Genomic DNA, 21,651 nt, shown 5'->3' on the forward strand with positions numbered 1-21,651 from the left:
GAGGCTGCCTGCCTCGCACCTCTGCAGCTGAGTACGCACAAGCATGTAAGCACAGAGAAGCTTGGTGGCAATGGCTTGGGTTGGCATACAAAACATTCCTCCTGATTCATGGATTCCACTGCTCCAACCTCAGCAGTTTTGTTCTTGTTCATGTCTGTGCAAATCAGGAATAATGACTCTGGAATCAGAAGGTGGAGGTGAGAATGGAGTTAGCAGGATACTGAGAATAAAAGTTTTCTTAAATGTTTTTGTGGTCTGCAATCATAAATACCATTTTCTTAAAGTCATAGCTCCATGATTCAATAGGGTTTCACTAAGTGATTAGAGTAACAAGGATACAATAATGCCAGATTTGCATGCTGGACGGAAGTTTATACGTAAAAGTAAAGATGATTCTTGTAACTGGGAACAATTATGAAGGATGTGATGTGACGTTTATGAATAATTGCGGTGAAGTGGTAGGGAGATGTTGGCAAAGTGTAGACAAAATTGGACATTATTAAATATGCTTCTTATTCATAAGTGTACAGAAATCCCCTGTAAATGCCATGCTACACCAAATCTACCTGGTGAGCTTCGTAAGCTGGATGGTTTTATGCTTACTGGTATAGACAGAAGTACCAGGTTTGGAACCTGTAAAAATTCCTGCAGCGAATGTGGCAAGTCCTGGGACATTTCAGCAAATCTGTGCTTCTGTGTCATACCTGCTTCCAGAAAAATATTCTCCATATTCCACTTGACTGAAATTGAATGCAGACCTTTCAAGGAACTTTTCACTGATAAGTTTAAAATAAATCTTGCCCTGCAGATTTGTACAAAGAACAGCTTTCTTCTTGGCCTCTCAAGGAGCATTCTGCTTGCTCCTTAGGAAGCAGAAATGTGCTCCTTATTGGTCAGGAATGAGAACACAAGAGAGAAATGGAATAGAAACTGTGTTCATTTACTTTAAGGACAAAACATTCATGTTATAAATAGACACCAGTGGTGAAAAGACTCTGGTGTGCAGCTGTGTTGAGTAAATGAACAGACTGCCCATCTAATCCGATTGTAATTTGTCTGGTATTTACAGTATGACTTAATCCTGTGGGATTACTGTGCTGAGCAAGAACCAGATATTACAGAGATAGAAGACACTCTAAGATTTATAGAAAGCACATACAGCTCTAACATTTTATATCTTGCAATTCTACATTAAAATGATCCTCCATAAAAGAATCTAAACTGTGGGATTTGAACGTAGAATCTGACCAGACTCCTGTTTACACGCCGTGATTATACATAGCGATAGACAGTGTGGACTGGGCTAATCATATGATCTGTTAAAGAAATCTTGTGCCTGCAAATCACACTGGAAGCCTAAGGCACTTACACAGTTCTGGATTATTTTTTTTAGGCCATTTTTTTTTTAAGCATAGCGTAGTACAAACTGGGACTACCATGGTTTTATAGTTATCACTTTAGGGTAATTTGCTCTCAGCATACAGAAAGATTTTCAGAATCTAGAGGGTAATAAACACACACACAAAAAATGAAATTATACGACTCTTATGAAATCGTGCTAGGAAACTAAGAGTATTTGCTTCTAAAATATAAAATTATTCTGAGCATTTCTCAAGCAACTTTCTCCTTGAATCCTCCAAGACTCAGCCCTCTGTGGCTTGTTTGAAGCTCTGACTGCCATATGCTAGCTAAAAAACAATAGCACAATACTAAATTTTGTATTCAGCTGAGTGTATTTGCAAAATATTGCAGCAGTTACAGAGAAAATTCTCTCTCATCTTTATTGTTATTACTGCAACTGTCTTTGTGGAAATTTGGCATCTGAGTCCAAACTCAGAATGTATTTACTGGCTTTTAATTTGTGGCATTTTTGAGTGGGTTTCTTTTTGAGGGAGGGGGACTGCAGAAACCTTATTTCCAGTCAACAACTTCAATATACAAGCAAAGCTGCCCTCATAGCCTTTCTGTATTATTTGCTTTACTTTTCTGTAATTTTCCTTTTTTTTTTTTTTCAATCCCCTCTATTTTATTCCGCTAGAATTCACTGGAATTGCATTTGTGGGAAATTGGGATAAATCAGTGGTCCTAAGGAGACTGTCACCTCAGGGCCACATTTTCTGAGGATATGAGCTTCTGTTGGAGCCCCAGACATGTTGCTGAATGCACTCAGCAGCCACCAGCTGCAGCTGTGATGTGCGTATCTGGATTTTATAAGCAACTCACTTATTGTGCTGTGTTCTTCTAAAACTCCTCTCGTGTGCTGTTAGCATCTTAAATACGCATTACAGTACAATTAAGAAGGTGGGGAGAAAGAACAAAGAAAAATAAATTGTGATGCCAAATCAGAAATGAAAAAATGGGTGGAAGATGATCACAAAAAGAAGGCAGAAAGATAGACCCCCTACGGAAAACTGAAGAAAGACGTAGAGCATGAAAAATATGAAAGAGTGGAAAAGATAGATATTAATTGTCATTGACTGTTCTTTAACCCTTCCTGCTTTTCTGTGGGATAACATGGTAGCATGCCCTAACAGCTGGCAGACCCCTGTGAAATATAATATCAGTTGTCAGAGGTTAGAGGAAACTATTTAAAGGGTATCGACACCGCCTGGTGTCCTTGGGCTACTGCAGTGTGTCCTTTTTCTAGTACAGCTGGAAGGTGTGGACTGCTCAGTCCAGCTGTGTGAAATGACACATCTCTTTTGCTTTTAGCAAATGCACTGAGTGTCTGTGTTACCTGTGTCCTTCAGGAAAGAGGGAATTATGAAGGGAAAGAGGGAGGGAATGGTCTTCAGATTTTCTAGAGCTGTATTTGCTGCCTCTGTCTTTTCTGCACCATAGAAACATGCTGTACTCCATGAAAATATAGAGCTAAAGTCGCGCGCCTATAGGCATACCCACATCCTGAAATGCAAAACAGAGGAGCTGCTGGGCTGCATCTGGACTCACTGCTCACTCTAAGGCAGGGCATATTTTCTGGGTGGAATGGTCCTATAAACCCTGGCCAGGACCAGCCCTTTCACAGAATCACAGAATGTTAGTTCTGTTTGTGTATTTTTTTTCCGTTTGTTAAGGCTTCATTTTCCACAAAATTTCCTGGGAACTTTGCGCTTGTTTTGAGCAAGTTTTGTAAATATTCATCCTAATGAACTGCAGAACAGAATAGTTACCTCTGCTGTGTGCCCTGACTGGGCACGAGGTGTGAGATCAGGACATGCGATGCACAGCGGCTCGCTGCTCTTTTCTTTAGCTGCTCTGCAGGGCTTTGCAGCTGCTTTGGCTTTTGCCTGTGGAGAGTTTCACTTGTCAGCTTCTAGGTACCAACAGGGAGGAAATTTGTGAACGTGCTACCTTGAAAATTCAGTTAAAGTGCTTGAAAATTAGGATAATTATTAACATTTCCTGTTCCTGGCTGGTACTCACTGCATTAGGAATGTAAAACATTTTATTATAAGCTGTCAAATAGTGTGAGGAGGGGTGCAGACGTGGCTCAACTTGTTAAAAAGCAGCTCATGCTGATTTCAGGCAGGTGAGACCCTTCCATGAAGAAATCATGGAGTTAGAGTGGAAATTTTTACCTTTTTTTTTTCAGTACTGATGTTTTCCAGGGAGCTAGAAAGCAGCTTGGATTTCCCTGTTAGACAGAACAATATGTTGGAAAAGAGAGTTTGGGAAATGAGTTAAGTGAAAATTCACCCCACGTGGGTCAGTTTGGTTGTTTGACCCCCACCTCTGTGCATTAAACACAGGATGAGGGATGCAGGCAGACAGCAGGATTTCAGCTTATGTATTTCTAATGGACTTAAGATGAAAAACGCTGGCCTGAGGAGGGTGGACTTGGCATGCCATCGACCTCTGCATACCTTCTCATCCAGATACCTGCTCAGCCTCTGGTATTCTGAAGAGGAAGAGATTGCCCGCAAGATTAGGCTGGCCATAAAAAAAATATTATAGCTACTCCACTACAGACAATTGCTCAAGTACTGCATAACTGAGAGTCAATATCAGACACTGAAATTTGGAAGCCTACATCATTTCTAACCTCTAGTTTAATATATTTTTGTAGTTTTATATAAAGAGATGTCAGCCTAATTCTCCAGACCTTTTCTGCATTGTAGCAATTGATTGCATGCAGTACAAATGCTATGTTCAGTCTAAAGAGATAGCTACAGCTTTACAGAAATAATATTGCATAACTGAAGTTACTCCTCAACGTTTGAGCCAGAGGTGTATTGGCTTCTTTGTCACAGGTGAAGCAGATGTTTCACTAGAAGTTAGCTTTTCTGGTCTGATGACCCATGATATGTATGAGATTAGACGAGGTGATCACAGCAGTCATGTCTCGTTTGACAGTAGAAAGTAGAATCTGAAAGCAGATCTGAAATAAAAGACTTGGAGAAGGGAGCAGGGGGAAGTGCCAGAGGAAAAAGAATAGAGGGTAAGAGAACAGAAGCTTTGAAGAGAATGACACTCGTTCACCACTGGAAGGATATGGTCTTACCGCAATTAATTGCATTTAGCTGGAGCCTGAAAAAGGCTCTGTCCTTACCCATCAATTACTATCTGTCAAAATAGCAGCAAGCTAAGGACCTGCAGCATCAGAAATACTTTCTTCAAGTGCTCACTTGTGAGTGCATATTCAGGGCAAGAGCTGCGTACACCTGCATGCACAAAGGTCACGAGCTGTCTGCTCTGCTGGTGTCAGGTCTCTCAAACTCTGCCTTTCACTAAGGGATGTGCCTACTGGGGTGAGCGTGGGCTGTTGTGAGACAGAACTGAGAATGACTGAAGTGTAAACATGGGGGTGACCAGATTTAGCAGCTGAGTGATCGTGAGTGCTGCTTCAGCCATTCCTGCTGTTGTCCTTCACCAGTAATCCTTAGATCCTCTAGCAAAAAGAGGGGGACACTGGACTGAACATTTTGATCCAGATCAGCCAGCCTGGCCAGCTGGAGCATATTCCTTGTTGAAGCTGACCTGTGTTTCCCAATTAACAATCAGAGGAAATAACTGGAAAGAAAAATCCTATTGTGACATCAAGGTCATTCAGCTAAGTATGCAAAAGGCAGAAAACCAATATTTTGCCTAGGTTTACTCTACACGAGAGAGAGTGAGCTGAGAAGCAAAGGTGCGAAGAAGGAACGTGTGACGGGATGCACAGCAGCTCTGCGGCAGTGGCACGTTCCTGGGTGCCAACCCCCTGCCCTGGCTGTGCCATTGCTGCCCCTTTGCTCTGTATGCCAGTAACGTGATTCTTCCTCTGCACCAAGGATAATGGCAGGTTTGCGAACTTGTTCTGAAGGGATTAATCAAGAGGTACCAGTTCCTTGATTGAAATGCATGCTATGGCATTTGCTGTCTTGCTGCTTTCACACAAAGGCGAGTGTGTCTGTTTTAAGGGCATTTAGTCATTCAAGTTGCTAATGGGTGGGATGTCCCCTCCATTTTTAAGATGAAGGAATGGCTTTGTTAGATGCAGTTTTTAAAACAGAAAACATGCATTTTGAGATGATATGCAATGGTTTTACTAATTGGTACCATGACATTGTCTCCTCTTCTAATTCAGCAATTTAGGCTCATCAGAAAATCAGGTCCTCCTGGGATTGTGACGGTATACAGAAGCACTGAAGAAGACATAATTTCATAAATAATTGCTCAGGTTTTTCTGGAAACAGCTGCTGTTTATGATTGATGCATACAGACTTATTTATTCCTTCTGTTTATCTTACTTAACTGCTTGGTAGAATTTCTGGTTAGCAAATTAATCAACATTGCTTCTTATGAAGAAGAAATAAGCTTGTTAAGTGGTAAAGAAAAGAAAAATAATAGAGAAAAAAGCCATTCTCTTTTTGTTAGATTTCAAGTAAAAGAACAGTTTCAGGTAGAGGACTGAAAAAGACATTTTCCCTTTAGGTTTAACATACAGGAAGATGTGACTTGTCTGAAAGTTGATAGAAATAACGCGAAAAAACCCCAAAACCTTAAATGCAGTTACCAGCACCTACTTCACTGTATTCCGAGTAAGCAAAGTAACACGTGCCCCACTTTAAGACATGAATAATGATAATAGGTTCTGAGTTTTAAGTGCCATTGATTTTATATTTTTTTGCCTCTCTTCTCCCCTACCCCCCCACCCAAACAGAGCTTTCTAAGCCTGAGAAATATCTTGACCTTTAGGCCAAATCCTCAGTACTTATAAATCACTGCTTCCTATTTGAAATCAGGAGAGCTACTCCAGTTTACACCATCTGTGTCTCTGGCTTCAGGAAAATAAATGTGTCCTTTGTGACTAGAACAGCTTGCATTCAAAATGGTGTAGTCATACAGCAGGACTGTGAATCGGAGATTGTATTGTCTTTTTGTTTCAAACAGGGCCACACAATTTACGACCAATTTATGGGTGCTCGGTAATAATGGTAAAAAATGCTTAATCTGATGATATTTTTCATAAGCATGTATTACCTTCACTGAAACTGCTAAATACAATTTCTTATAATTTCTCACTGTTTTTTAGGGAAGGTGGTATCTGTTTAGGGTATCAGGGTTCTCTCATGAAAGAACTAAGGAAAAAAAGGAAAGAGGGTAGGAAGGGAACTCCTTTGATGTAAAGGAGTGGTGCAGTTTGGTTTGGGTGGGCTCTGCTTGGGCAGCTGGCACAGCTGTGCTGGATGGAGCCACCCAGCTGGCAGGGCTGGGGCCATTGCTGGATGTGCCTGGTTGTGCCAGTGGGTGGGTGAGTGGGTGTCCCAGCCCCGTGCCCTCATCCCTGTCCTCCACCCTGGGACTTTGGGATCTGATCTGGAGCCGTGCTTTATTGCCTTACTGTGTTTAAACTTATACCCTATAGAGCTGTTATGGGATTGTCTGATTATCTCTAACCTGGTGTCGGTTGGAGATAATTTATTTGAAAATCATGTGGAGCCTCTTGCTGTAGGAAATGTCTGGTGTCAGCTTTGGTTTATAGGACTTTTGTAGAGTATCTTGTTAAAATTGTATGATGTATTGCAGCGATTGGAGAGTTAGAAGTTTTAAGCAGGAATTGCAGTTCAGATGTGAAAAAGATACGTGTGCATGTTAGCTTTACAAAAGGGAGAAAGCAAGTTCACGCGTGTAGATCCAACCAGTGGCTGGGGACTGGAGGGGATCTTTTGGTGGGTTGACTTGGCTGAGGTGATGAGTTTCAGGGTGGGACCAGCTGGTGCTCCTGCCTTTGGCTTTGGCATTTCAGGGCTCCTTTTCAAAGGCAGCTGCTAAATCTTTCAGAACTTGTCTTCATAACCAAGCACTGGACCCTGAATTTTATTTTTTCCTAAGTTAACAATCAGATTTTTCTTTGCATTACGATTCAAGTCCATTTTTGTTTGTTAAATCCTAAAAGTGAAACTAGAGACTGTTGGTAAGGAAGGCCTCTATGTATTATGTTTAATTTACAGAAGCACAATGTTCATAAAGCACTTTGAACCAGATGACATGTTCCACAGGTAAGCATATAGAGATAGCACTTAAGTCTGTTTACTTAAACTAAATCATAGGGACCGAGATCACAGTTTTGTTTAGGAAAAATAACTGAAGTCCCCCAGCCCATACTACCACCACCAAGCCAAGGACTGTGAGGTTTGTGAAGGTCAAATATTGTGCAAGTTTCAAAGAGAGCAGAACATAACAGTTTACCCAAAATTTATCGTGAGCAAAAAAAAAAACAGTTTTGCAAACAAAAATCTGCTTATTTTTTTCAGAAACTGGAATATCTACATCAGAGCCAGAGGAGCTGCTCGAGATCATTGTTAAATGAAAGTCTTTTGCATGCCAACCTGGTTCAATGATCTCTTGAACTGCTGTCATTGCATCTTTACAAGAGATGCAGTTTAATTAAATGCCTTATCTGTACATACTTTGACACGGCTCTAGCTGTAGAAGCCATGCAATTTTATGAGGAGGTGGTGGGAAGTTTGGAGGGAATAAAGGAAAGAACAAGGTTTCCTCCTTCAGTTCTAAAATCCTCTAATACTTCTGACTGCTATTTCTCTTCTTGATATTTCTTAAAATGTCTTTACCTTACTAATCTGTGTAAAAACATTCTTTTTTCCTGGCATGTCTAATTTGATTCCTGGCAGAGTGACCTTAATTCTTTAACTCCGTTGTTAAAGGCCCAATCCACAGGTCCTTAAAGAATGAGACAAGATAAACTTCAGGGGATCCTGTTATAAATTACGGCAAGACGTGTCCTCTCCTTGTCTTACACTGCTGTTCCTTGCAAAACCACTCTGCAAAGCAAGGCACTTAGGTATCTAGAATGTAATGAGTAATGTGAAGACTAACAAAAAATAGTGGATGGCTGGATGACATGCTGCACATTTTTGTCAGTGTATTATCTAATCTACCCATAATTTTCTGAGGAAAAGTTTTAGACTATTAACTGTGGATATGCTGTCTTACATAGGTGGATATGCTTTTAACTGCAAAAACGTGGATATGCCTCTCCTTAAGTTTTCTCTGGATCTTCCAGCAGTCTATCAGTAACAAGAAAAATCAAAGAGTTAGAAATAGCTTTATTTGTGCTATACATGTAACATTGATTCAAATATTGAACCATGAAGCTGTAGGGTGTACAAACATGCTAGGTATAGATAAGGTGAGAAGTACAGGAACATTGGAGAAATAATTGTCAGGATAATAATGCATATTAAAAAATTAGGTTCATTTACATTCAATTTGATGTGATGGTTCAGGTTACTTTTACTCCTCTGAACAGAATTATCCATCCCTAATAATTATTTTTTTGTTAAAACAGTGGTAACATGCAATTAGCACTTTATCTGTCATTTAAAAATGAGTAAGGAGAACTATTGTTCTTCTAACTAGTGATCTGAAAAAGAGAAGCTGCGGGTTTAATTTTGCTGGAGATGGAAATTACTGTATTTGTGTGTGTGACTCAAATTTGTAACTCAAAAATTACCTTCTTCCAGATAATATACAGCTATTTTGCTGCTCGGGCAGTGTTTGTGTACTTTAATTTACATGTGCTGTAACACATACAGAGACACATGTGCCAGCCACAGTAGCTGCTCTGCATACTTGCAAAAGCAATAATAGGCATGTCTTACAAGCACAGGCATCGGCTGGAGCTGTATAAGGCCGTCTGCAGTTCTACTTATTTCCTGAGAATCTGTAGTCTGTGCTGTCATGGCTCAACAGTTGCATAGCTCGCAAGGGTAAAACCAACTCACTAAATGAAACCTCTAATTAGAAAGTGGAGTGGGTCTAAAATGATTGACTGTGTTAAAAGGCATAGAAAGACAGAGTGATGTATGGGTTTCATTCTGGAATCAGGAGAAACCTTGAGTGTTAACTTGCAGAGCAAACAGGTCCTGGGACCCTGACCCAGGCGGGTCTGGTGCAAGGGCTGCACAGAAAAGCCCAACGCTTGTGTCTGGCTTTGTAAAACTGAGAGTAAAATTCAGATAGTGCCAACGCTAAGACAACTTCAGGATTCTATTTTACCGGTAATGTATTGTGGTAGAAGGAGAGCCTTACAAATGGGATGCTTGTTCTAATAATGAAAGGCAAATTTTCTCATTCATTAATGGAGTCAATAAAGGGAAAAGCATTTCTAAAAATGTTTTCCGTAAGGGTAATTAAAATAGAGATAAAATAGCCAGTAAAGAATTTATTTTCACTCCAACTTCCTGATTGATTTTTTTAATGTGAAAATATGAATGTCAGGGTTCCTGATCTTAGTTTTCACAACCACTATTTGTTACTGTCTCCACATTTTTCTGACTTAAGAACAGATTCTCATTTACTACTGAATTTAGATGAAGGCATACACTCTAGAAGAAATGAAAATGGTCAAACAATGGAAAAGCCCTACATTCAAAATGCTGATATAGTTCAAAGGTTGTCTTTCAGCAGACAACTTGACCAAAAAAATGTTGACAAGTTTAATATAGTCAGCACTTCTATGAAAGATTGATATTTTTGAAGTGAAGCTTTGAAACTTAAGGTCATGAACTTCCTACAAAAACATTTTTCCTAAAAGAGTCAGTATATTTTAGCTTTTTTGGCTCAACCTTGCCTTCTGATTTCTTGCCACACTATGCTAAGACATTTTCAGTGCCCACCAAACCGGTGTTTCCTCACGCAAGCATGAAGGCTGTGTATTTAGAGAACCTAAATACCAGAATGAGTGTGCAGAAAAATGAACAGAGTTGGGAAGAAAAGCAATTAAGTAAGAGTTGACACCATCTTCTCTTCAAATCGAATGCTAGCAACCTTTTACAGTCACTGATTTCCACAGTTTGTTTGTTTCATCTCACAGTGTTTCTCGGATCAGTGTTGCCTTGGGGTGGGGATGGCGCTATGAGCTTGTGTTGCGTGTTCTGTCACTGTGGAGTCCAAGGCCAGTGTCGGTGACACCGACAGAGGAAGGCAGGGGAGAGAAGAAAGTTGCACGAGATGGCCACATCCAGACTTGTCAAACTAGTCATCTTCCTTCTTCTCCTACTTAAATCCTGTTTTCTGAAAACAGATACAAGACCATGTATGTACCCATCTCCAGGTACAAAATTTATGTGCACACAGTTAGTTGTTTCACTGAAAGGACAGCCTGAATTATCAGTGAGAGATCTGGGTCCACAAATTACATAAGAGAAGTGCTTGCAGCTCACCAGCATCAACTAAGCTATACATTCTTACAAATCAGTGTAGCTGGCTAGCTTCAAATAATAACGGCTGGAAGGAAAACCCTTGCTCTGTTGAAGTCAATGGCGAAATTCCCTTTGACTTGCTGTACTTAGGTGCTTGCTCAAGGAGGTACTGGGGAACAGAGAGGCTTCTGTTGAGGTGCTCCTAAATGCAAGTCACCAATTTGCAACATCGCCAGCTCTTAAAGGAAAATTAAATAAAAATATGCAGTGAATATAAGAGAATAAAGTGTTCTGCTTAATTACATAATTGTGACTGGCCCGAGGTAAATAGCACACCTTTTAATTGAGTGCCAAAAGAACATCCTTTCCAAGAATGCTGTTTGATAGAATGGTGAGAGTCCCAGGAGTTTTTACTTCATTTTTATTTGCTTTGGTAATACATCTGTATAATGTGTATCTTCCAGATGTGGCCTTTTCAGTCAAAGGGTCACGCTGTGAGGTGACCTGCAGCAGAATAGGGACACTTGAAAAATCAAGTGCAGTATTGGAAGAAATCATTAAGAAATAATGATGGCCCTGTTGGAAACGGGATATGTTATATTGCCAGCACTTCTATAATATATGCCAAAATATAATCATCTTGGATCAAATAGCACGTCTTATGTAAGACTTAAAACAGGTTTTCCTGTATTTCAATCATCAATATACGAAAGTATTTTTCCTCTTATTCTAAGATATCAATGTTAAAAATGTATGTCTTACCATGCAGAATTTTTAAAACTTCAACTTTGAAGTGACTGAAAATGCCAGCCGATGCTTAATGAAACTTAGAGAATTCTGTTCTATATTTTCAACCAGATTAAGACACTCAATTTTTATCAAATGTTTTTATTTTAAAGCTTTTTGGTATAAATCCATCCCTTCTTTTGTTAGTTTTCAAACACAGCATGCGTTTTTTCTTTTCCCATGTTGTTTTCCCAGCCAGGATTGCCCACTCAGCACCTTTGGGATAGCCACAGAAAATCAACCAAATGCGTTTCTTTGGCAATCCCTCTTTCCCCTCCCTTGGCTGTCGGTAGCAGGTGAGGCTGATCCTTGCAGGTCTGTAGCAGGCAAATGCGATCTCCAGTGGGTTTCACTGTATGAAACAAAGCCCACACTGCTCACAGAAACATGTGCTCAGTGAACACTGTGAAGCGTTTCAGCCATGTCTCCTCAAATGTTAGATGGTTTGTGAGATTCTTTCAGGCTTTCTATTGATTTTGCATGGAACTAGGTCAGAGCTGCTTTTAATTGAACAAGCTGGCTGCTGCAACTCTCACTTAACTGTAAAAAAAGGGGTATTAAAAATTGATATGCAGAGCAAACTTCTGCTTAATTAGCAAGCAGATGAAGTCAGAATAGACAAACCACCATAGTTAATAAAGATGAGGAAATGGCTTTCACTGACAGTATAATATACTCCTATTTAGTGGGAAAAATGGCTTAAGCACTGAGCATTATCCAGGTTTCTTGCACGTGGTAGTAATAACATATTACTTTTCTTTGGGAGAGGTTGTGATGAATTTACAGCTGTGCAGATCAGACAAAGCACCACTCATCAAGAAAGCCATTAAAAGGCAGCTCTAGTTTTCAAATGTGTAATAAAGGTGAATAAAAATCCCTAGTGTGCAGGAAGAAGAAACTGTGGGATTTCCTCAAGTGCTTAGTATTGCTCTACACGCAGTGTCCGTGGCAGTGAGCGTCTGTAGTGGCTGGGCACATCCCGCGGCCATGCAGGCAGCATTCTGTGGGACACTGCTGGAGATGTGCCTGGCCCTTCCCCTGGTCAGGACCCTGGGTTAGACCTGGCTTGCTGAGCAGGGCTGCTGCCAGCTTGGCAGCTCAGCCCTGCGTACAAGGGTGGGAGCTGAAGCCTGGGATGTGGCTCTGGTGGCTCTGACCATCCCACACACATGCTGGCTGCTGGCTGACCCCACATCTCGATCTGCCAGCTGTGCCTTGGGGATGCTCTGTGCTCCCGCTCCCTCGGCCGGGGCCATGCCTGCCTTGTGGCCATGCCAGGTGAGGTCCGACATGTCAGGGCTGGGGGAGATCGGGAGCTCTGATTCACATCTAAACCCCATCCCAAGTGACTGATTTTGCTTCACACCTGTATGTGTATACTGAATTTTAGACCCTGTGAGTATTACTGTTTACTTCCCACAGTATGCAAGTTCTGCCTAGAGTAATGTATTATTTATTTAGGTCTATAACAAACACACAGAAAAAAGAGTAAATGAATAATGCATGGATGATTAGCTTATACATTTCAGCTCGCAGCTGAGAGAGATGGCAGAGAGCAGCCCTCATTTTAAGTTCCTTGAAACAATTGCTTGTGTTTCTTCCCCCCAAAACCCCAAGCTGTCATAAAGGTTCTGCTGTTTATCACCTAGCATTACACTAAGAAGCCACCAGGACCTGAAATTAATTTGTGCTTAACAGCAGAGTGGCAGACTGGCCACAGAGTACATATTCACTTGAGTGATAGCTTTTCCATAGCTGTATTTTTCAGTTTGCTTTGGTGCAAGTTACAGCCGAGTAACTCAGTTTGCTTCTCGCTTTCTTCAGCGTTTATGAGTTTCCAGTACAACAGCTCACATGCCAGCCCTGCCTAGTGTGCAGCTACTTAGGGGACCTTTGATAAAGGGGAAATTGTGCATGTCAATTATTTGTAAAATATATTCTCTCTGAGGGATTTTAGCCACCACCTTATTCTTAAAATGGAAAAGCCTGAGATTCAGGTGAAATAAATACAGAAAATGCATATCTTTGAATATTGAAATACTATGACACCTGGATGTGCTTGAAACATTTGAACACTTTTATGGCAGCTCAACCAACTGTATCCATAAATATTTAAAGCAGTGAATTATTTCTTGAAATTTACATTTTTATGTACTATTTTGGCATACGAATTATTGAACAATAAAGATGCTTTCCATAATTTCAGCTTTCAAAGTACAGCACTTGACTGTGAAAAGATTTGCCTGTGGCCATCATATGATTGAGTTGAGCTCCCAGCATAACACTGAGTTCCAATATCTCCTAACTCCAAATTAAGGTTTTTAACAGCTTGAGGTAACTTGGATCCCATCTGTGTTTCTGCACTTCTCAAAAAATAAAAAAAAAAAAAAAAGCTGTGCAGCAGCAGCTACTGTTACCTTTCAGCAGAATATATGTATGACTGGTTAGAGTTCATGTTTTCAGCATGGGATCAATGTGGATAAAGTGGCCATTTAAATCCTGCTGTAGCTTTTATAAAGGGTTACTCCGTTTAAAATACAGTGGTTTGATTTTCAGTCGATGAGAAGGTCACCACCCGTAGGTAACCAGAGCTGGCAGCTATAGGCCTGTTCTGCTTTCCACCAGTGCCTCGTGCCAAACTGCAGGAGTGAAAACAAGGAGCAGTGAATGTGCTTTTATGAGACACGACAATTTGTGCCACTGGCTTGCTCCATGGAGCTGCATTTGCAGCAGGGAGTGGTTGACAGCCTAAAAACATCCAAGTGATGTGCTGTGACCTGGGAGGGGAGTGTTCTGCGTTTCTGGAGTTGTCATGGGCACTTTAGAACTTAGGTTCTCTTTCAGTTGAGCACAAACTAGCACTGTGATTTTTTTTTTTTAATTGAATTAGAATATGATTCCCATTGACATTTATTAAGGAAGCTGAAGTTATTCCAAAATACTCACAAAAATATTTGGGCAAAAGTGAGGCATTAATTTTTTTTTCATTTTTTATGTATTTGCAAGTGAGCAGCAAAGTAATATTACAGAAAACTATATAAAACATTGACATGTTGTTTTTCTGACTGTGTATCAGTGTTACTGATAGTGATCACCAAATATAATGATTCAGGTTCTGTGATGGGTTGTATGACATTATAATCTGATTCAATCTGCTTTTCATTTTTAGGATATATTACTTTTCAGATAAACTGAGAACCGAAAATCCCCAAGAAGGGATAGTGGAATGTAATTTACGAAGTCTAGACAGACAGCTGAAAACTGATTTTCTACACCTTATAAAGAAGCAGACTATAAGCCAAATCTTTATTTAGTCTGAATATTTCCATAGTTTCCAGCTGGTCGCAGAGAACTGCTGTGCTTTGATTCAGCTGATAACAAAACTAAGAATGCACAAATCATTTTTATCAGGCAACAAGTACAAATGCTTCTCTGTTAAGTAAACTGAGTGGATAAGTCCTTAGCTCCACACTCAAGCAGAGTGTTTCCACTGCAACTAAGGGCTGACTGCGTGAACGTGTGGAGCTCAAGGGGTGGTGTTGAAGTAGTGTCAATGAGGCACACACAGAGAAGGTTTTCACTAAGGTAATCACAGCATTGCCAGCAGAAGCTGAATGACATAGCAAATTAAATCTATTGAATGATTCATTAAGTTGGTAGGGCACTTGGAGAGGCAGTTTCTGGCTTTTTAAAAGCATATTCTGTTCTTTTCTCTTTCTCCTCAGTTTGCTGGAAAGGAAGAGCTGCAATCTAGACAGCATCCTGTGTTGGTGGGAAAGAGGATTGTGTGCATTTCCAAAGAATTTTGGGATTTTGTTCATATCTTTCCTCTTCCTAGAGAAGTAATATCTTATAGAAGTGAATGTTAGTGATGTAAAGAAAGAATTCAGATATGATTGCATGTATCTGTTATGTGAAAAAGTATATAATTATTTCTGATATATCAATTCTCAGAAAAAATGTAAGAGCATTTTTGTTTATAGGTGGAACAGTTCAAGTCTAGTTATAACTTGGGCTCTAAATCTCTTTGCACAGCTCTTTGTATTAGCAAGTCTCTCTGTGCAGTCACAGACAGAGCTGTGTTACACTTCGTAGCAAAGGTCCCTGAAAGGCAGATGTCACGTTATATTGACACAGACTGTTATTCAGCCTTGTGCTCTGCTGGGGTTACCAACTAGGAAAAACAATCAGTTTGGGTTTTCATTACAGTGTCTTTTTGCATACACTAAAGTAGAAAGGTGACCTTAAAGTTCAAGGAAGAGGTTTGACTTTTTTGAAGGTCGTTGTCACATAAAATGTCACTGAATCCTATTAACGAGACTTGTTAAACCAGAGTCATTTTATTGTTTTCTCATGGAGTGTTACTTGTAACTGAAAAAATAAATCCTTAAGGTAATGGTATGATAGCTTTAACATTAATTTTTACTATTAGCTGAAATAATTCATGATTACATATTGCACTACAGATCAAGTTAGATATTTTTACATGTTTCCTATATGACATTTTGTTGGAAAAACTTCAGGCTGTGTTGTTGCTCATCAAGTTTATCTGCAGACTGGAATGACGAAGAACTCAACACAACATGAGATTTTTTGTCACTGGTGTGCATTGGTGGGGCCTCTACCATACCATAGAGATCTCCAACATTGCACCTTCTACTGTTTGCTGTAGCGAGGGTAAAACAATGCGATGTGGTTTGAGCCACAGACAAATCAAAGTGGTTTGAATGTGGATGTTTTGCTGGGACTGTATCATCTGAGTGTAAATTCCCATTGGATGGTCCCAGTTCCAGGCCACAGGGATAAATGGGAGAAGAAGTGGCCGCTGAGCCAAGTGTTGCGGTTGCATCTCTGGCAGCCCTGCCCAGCCAGGCCCGGCCGTTCATGTGAGTCCTGGCGAGCTCTGGTCGTCTCCTGCCTGCAAATGGCTCCTGGTGTTTGTCCTGCACCTGGCTCTCACAAATCTTGTCATGTCCCTTGTAGCCGCAAAAAGATTTTGAGATATAGCTCAAGGGAAGATTGTCCATCTCTACCAAATGTGAATTCCAAGACTGTAGATATATACAGGAATTAGGGTACATCAGGGGTTTGATTTATAAACCAGGATGACTGGAACTGAGATTATCACATAAAGATATCTTTGGGTGTAAATATATGAAGTATAAAATTACAAACTCAGAGGGATTTTTTTTTTCCCTAAAAGGAGCCAAACAGTCCTGCAAGCTTTGAATACCTGACTAGCATGGTAATTAGCTGTTACAACTAAAAGCAATCTAAAGTTTCCTCTGTATCTAGTTTTTCATGTGGATTTTTCACAGCTACAGATGGAAAAGATCAGGAATGTTTCTCCATGCATTGCTCAACTTGCAAGAAAAGAGATGAGGGTCTCAAGAAAAAAAACAACCCACCAGCCATGAAGAAAGCAGACATCACTGCTTCACTTAAAAATCGTTCAATTTTTTTTTAAAAGTTTCTCCTCCTTATATTGACTCATGGTGTTGCAAGCAGAAAGTAATGTTGTGGCTCCAAGGATTCTCCAATCATCTGGAATTTTATTCTTTAGGTTATGGTGCTGGGCACACCCAAAATATTAACACTGGATAGTTCTGTGGATTGTGTGCTTTTTATTAGAGCTTATGAAGAATACAGATATGGTGCTTGCACAGTATTGCCTTAAGACAGAGCTTCCTTAGAAAGTCCCTGAAGAAGAACTTGTTCCCAATGAAATGACAGCTGAAAGAATTCAAGTATTTCCATAAATTGTTAATAAAAGCATAACTTGGTAGGGTACCATTTTTGAAAATAACTTCCTGGCATATAAAAGTTGTAACAGAAAAGTTACATTTCATCCATCCATCCATCCATCCATTGTGTATGGCTTTAATAATTAAAAAGTGTATTGAAACATACATAAACTATAGGTTTTTAGGCCTAGACAGTAAAATAATGATGTAAAGTGCCCTTAAAAGAGTTATGAATGGTATACATGGAATATCAAGTAAAAGATTGTTGTATGATATGGGTAATTAGCAGACACTTGATAACAAAATGTGCATTTGTGTATTTTGTAGAACCACTAGATGAGCTGAAGATCAGAAGTCACAGCACTGAACCACTACCAAAGCTGGAAAACAAAGAGAGGGGAGGCCATCACGGGACAGCTTCTTCCAGAGAGCCAGGGAAAGCTCAGGAATGGGATGGAACACCAGGCCCACCGGTGGTGTCCAGCAGGCTGGGGAGATCCTCTGTCAGCCCAACCATGTTGGCTGGAAGCAACAGCTCAGGTATGTCAAGTAGCAGAGCAGGGGAGATCTCATGAATATCCTTGTGAGCTGAAGGATCTCTCAACATCCACAGATGTAGGTAAGCATCCATGTTCTTTAGACTTTCAAATATCTTCTAGAATCTGTCCAGCCCACTGACTGCTGCTTGTGCTCTGTGCTGGAACAGAATTGGGATGGTGGCAGGTAATACAAACACGTAAGCATGCCATTCATCTATTTTAAAAGCAAGGAATTTCACTTGACATTGAAAAGGAACACTATGGCAGAGACACTCACAGGATGGCACCTCAGTTTGTAAATTCACATACACATACAGTAACAAAAACACATGGTTCAGAAATGAGGTTGTCTTACTGATATGCACAGTTTGTGGACACAGGCAGCCTCTGCTTTATGCTGTTCTGGAAAAGTGACTATGAAATTCAGAAGTCTAAAATTCATACCTACCCATTTAATCCATCAAATTTCATATATATATATATAAAATAATGAATTCCCAGTTAACCATGAAAAATAATGCAGCCTTGTTTATAAACTAAGACAAACAGAACTGATACATGAACGCACATCTGTTAACAGATATGTATAGCTCAGGAATAAGCACTGCACTGCATTGTTACTTTTTGAGTTTTGACAGTTCTATTGGAAGAGTAAGTTCCTTGCTTATTGGTTGGATTGTTGAAAAATATCCACTTTAAAAAGAGTGGGCCTACATAGTACTGGGGCCTCATGGTCAATGTTCACTGAGCATAAGAGCACGAATGAGATATTCAAACCAGAAATTATTCCTGCACGACAGACTGACTGGGCAGTCAGTGTCAGAGAAGCTTGCCTCTCAACCAGGGCAACTCTCCCCTGAGTGATAATGGGACTCAACATTTTCCCTGCGTTGCTGGAAGTGACACCTGAAACTCAGTACGTAACTCAAATAAGCTTTGCTGATGTGACATACCATTTGCAGCGATTGTGTAGTCCAGCTTTTCTTGCTGAAGTCCCCCAAATAGTCCTTCCTGAGGCAGCAAAAGTGGCTTTTCTGCAGATCTCATGACACTAGCACAGGTTATTTGGGTGTTACTGCCTTTTGCTTACTTGTCTGTTCTCACAAAGCATCTTGGTAGGTAGGAGTTTTCTAGATTAGATCATAACTTTGTTAAAAATTCAGTTCCCAGTGTATTAGAGCATCATTTGTGCCAATGCAGGTAAAAGGGTGGGTTTACCACATCAAAGCAACTGTGCATCTGATAATTAGACCGAAGGTGTGTACCAAGCTTTTCAGTTCTGTGAGATGACAGTACAGAGCAGAATGGAAGAGAAATGAAAATTAAAGAGTAGGTTCTTAGCAAAATATAGCACTTCTGTCCAACCTTCCTGCATCAGTTTTATTTTAAAGAGTTGGTTGATCTCCAAAAGCAGACAAAACATGTTGGCCTCAATCTTTATTTGGCATCAGCAAACTGTAATAGTTGTTGAATCATGCCTTGATTTAGTTAGCTGTGACTTTGTCTTACATAGCTAGGACTATCAAAGAAAAATTATGGAAATATTTTATTGGCTGAATTTTGGCTTCTTTTTTATGATTAGAATCTGAGGGCTGTTGCTGATTTTTCTTTCCCTGCAGTTTTTATGACATTTCATTTGATGAATGTTGCCTGTCATCTGCCATGAATGTTTTTTCCCATGTCTCTAGCTGTTGCCTGAGCAACATGTTTTACCTTTCATCGGTGGGGCACTGCATTCAAAATGTACACAGTTCTCCTTAATGAACTTGTACCTGAACTGTAAGAGTTCAGTCTTTGCAATTAAATTAGAACTGTAACAGAATGCAAGAAGAGGGATTTAATATATCTATATGGATTCAAATGCTTTCTGGAGTCAAACAGATAAAGTAGCTCTGTGCTAGGAATTTAGAACTTAGATTTATCACAGGACCAAATATAATCAGGGCAGTCCCCACTACAGTCATCGTTGCTGTTGCTCTCTCTCCAACATCATAGACACAAGAAAAAAAGGCTACTTTTTTGTGCAGACATGTCCTTGAAATGCCAGTTTGCTGCTTACTTCTTAGTTCACACTGGTACAGGCATTTATTAGGGCACTGTTGGAATAATTTAAAGAAAATGGGATTGAACTGCTCTGCTATAAAACCGACAGGATGTGAAAGGACTTCTCCTGTGTGCTCAACAGGGCAGCTCTGCTGAGGCACAGATTAACTGAGAACTGGAGTGGTCTGAGTGAATACCTGAGTGAGAATACTGGTTTTCTGTGGGTTCTCCGCACCTCTGCACCTACTAGTAAGATCAGAGGGGGAATGAGCCATCTCCAAACAAAATCTTGAGCTTTCTGGTCACTTTGTTCAAACGAGCCTGGCCTCTTAGGTGCACATAGGAAACCACTGTCTCTAATACCTGATTGCTCTCTCATCTGTCACATAATATGTCAAGGCCACTTTGGGTTTCTTGGCATCCTGTTGTTTCTTATGGAAAGCAATTTAAGTGGTTTGTGGGCATGCTGGCATTTAGGAAAGTCAGTGCAATTGTAGTGAACAGCCAAATGAGATCTGTGAAACGGAAGGCTGCTGTAACTTCACTCCAGGAGCTTCGAAGAGTATTTTCTGGAATGTTACTGCTTTTTTCCTAACTGCAACCGTGAAGTATTTTGCATTGCCACCTGCTGCTAGAGACAGGCACTGCACTGCCTTTTAAATCTCAGAAACTGTTGTTGTGACCTGTTTTTGAATCACCATCAGCTTGTCACTCAGCCAGTCCATTAGTATTCTAGCTGAAAACATTGTAGATAATCAGGGAGTAAATGCCTACCCTTCACTGGAACTTCTGGCTAGTATTGTGGATTTGCAAAAGTAATTAATAGTTAAGTTCAAGCTCTTTGGGAATGGAGCTGTGCTGCCAAAGCCCAAGGTGCCAAACACATTCATTGGTATAAGAAAGGAATAGCAGCAAAGTACCAGTTTGTGCTAGCTCAGCCTGCTTCCCTCAGAGATGACTGAGTAACTCCCACCAACCCCTGAATGTTCTCCTCACAGGCAATGTCATAGTATCACTGTGCTACTAAATCCTCAAGGATTCTCAAGGCAACTTAATGCTGGAGGAATATGTTACTGGATAGCTTCGGAGAAAAATAGCAAGAAATTTTAAGGAAAAAACACTGTCAGTAGGACATGATTATTCCTTACCTCATTGCCTCAGTCATTGACATAGACCTGAGTCATGACAGTTAGGAAAAAATCTTAATTTAATACATAAACCATCTAATACAGGTATGTTTTTTTCTCATTACCTGACTTGATTTTGAGACCTGCTAAGCTTTTGGCCTATAGATATCTAGTAACACTGCATTTCAGAGGTTCAGTGCTCCCTTTGTGAAATCAGCTCAGTTAAACATGCTGCTGTGCTATTTAGCACTAAGTGGCTTCTGCAGGTGAAGTCCTAAATCCTTTTTTTTTAAGTGACAGAACACCATGTAGTCTATTCCACCTTAAAGTTTCATAATTTCAAATTATGTTTCAGCTTACTCATCTCTTTTTAGCAGACCAACATGGCCAGGCCAGTATGATGATAATAGGTGTGATTCATTTTTCCAGTATGCATGTTTTCTTTTTTTTTTTTTTCTTTTTTTGCATGTGATTACTCTCAGCCTGTCACATTGCCTTGTTTAATTCAAAACGTGCTTCTTGGCAGCTGTAGCAAATAAGCAATATTTCTCTTTTCATGTGAAAAGAAGAGACTGTGACAGGATAAGAAGCTTCTCCAATGTAAGTGACAGCCAGAGTATTTTTTTGAATTAAGATTAGGATAGGCAGAATGAAGGTTTCCTTGGATGAATAAAAGAACTCTTTCCGTTAAGATCCAAAAATAAAAATCGTGCAGAGCTGTTGTATTTCTGGAGAATGTAGAAAACCATAGCACATTGGTATAAAA

General features: G+C 40.0%; 1 protein-coding gene across 5 annotated transcripts in view; it reads left to right on the plus strand.

Moving 5' to 3' along the window:
* Positions 1-21,651, plus strand: part of NYAP2 (neuronal tyrosine-phosphorylated phosphoinositide-3-kinase adaptor 2) — a 137,662-nt gene that overhangs the window by 84,862 nt on the left and 31,149 nt on the right. For all 5 annotated transcript variants that reach the window (XM_071812477.1, XM_065844809.2, XM_071812476.1 and 2 more), the window contains one exon: positions 17,504-17,716. In XM_071812477.1, coding sequence (XP_071668578.1) covers positions 17,504-17,716 — 213 coding nt within the window. The remainder of the gene's footprint in view (positions 1-17,503; positions 17,717-21,651) is intronic.

Source organism: Patagioenas fasciata, chromosome 9 (genome assembly GCF_037038585.1).
Source record: "Patagioenas fasciata isolate bPatFas1 chromosome 9, bPatFas1.hap1, whole genome shotgun sequence".
NCBI classification, from domain to species: domain Eukaryota; kingdom Metazoa; phylum Chordata; class Aves; order Columbiformes; family Columbidae; genus Patagioenas; species Patagioenas fasciata.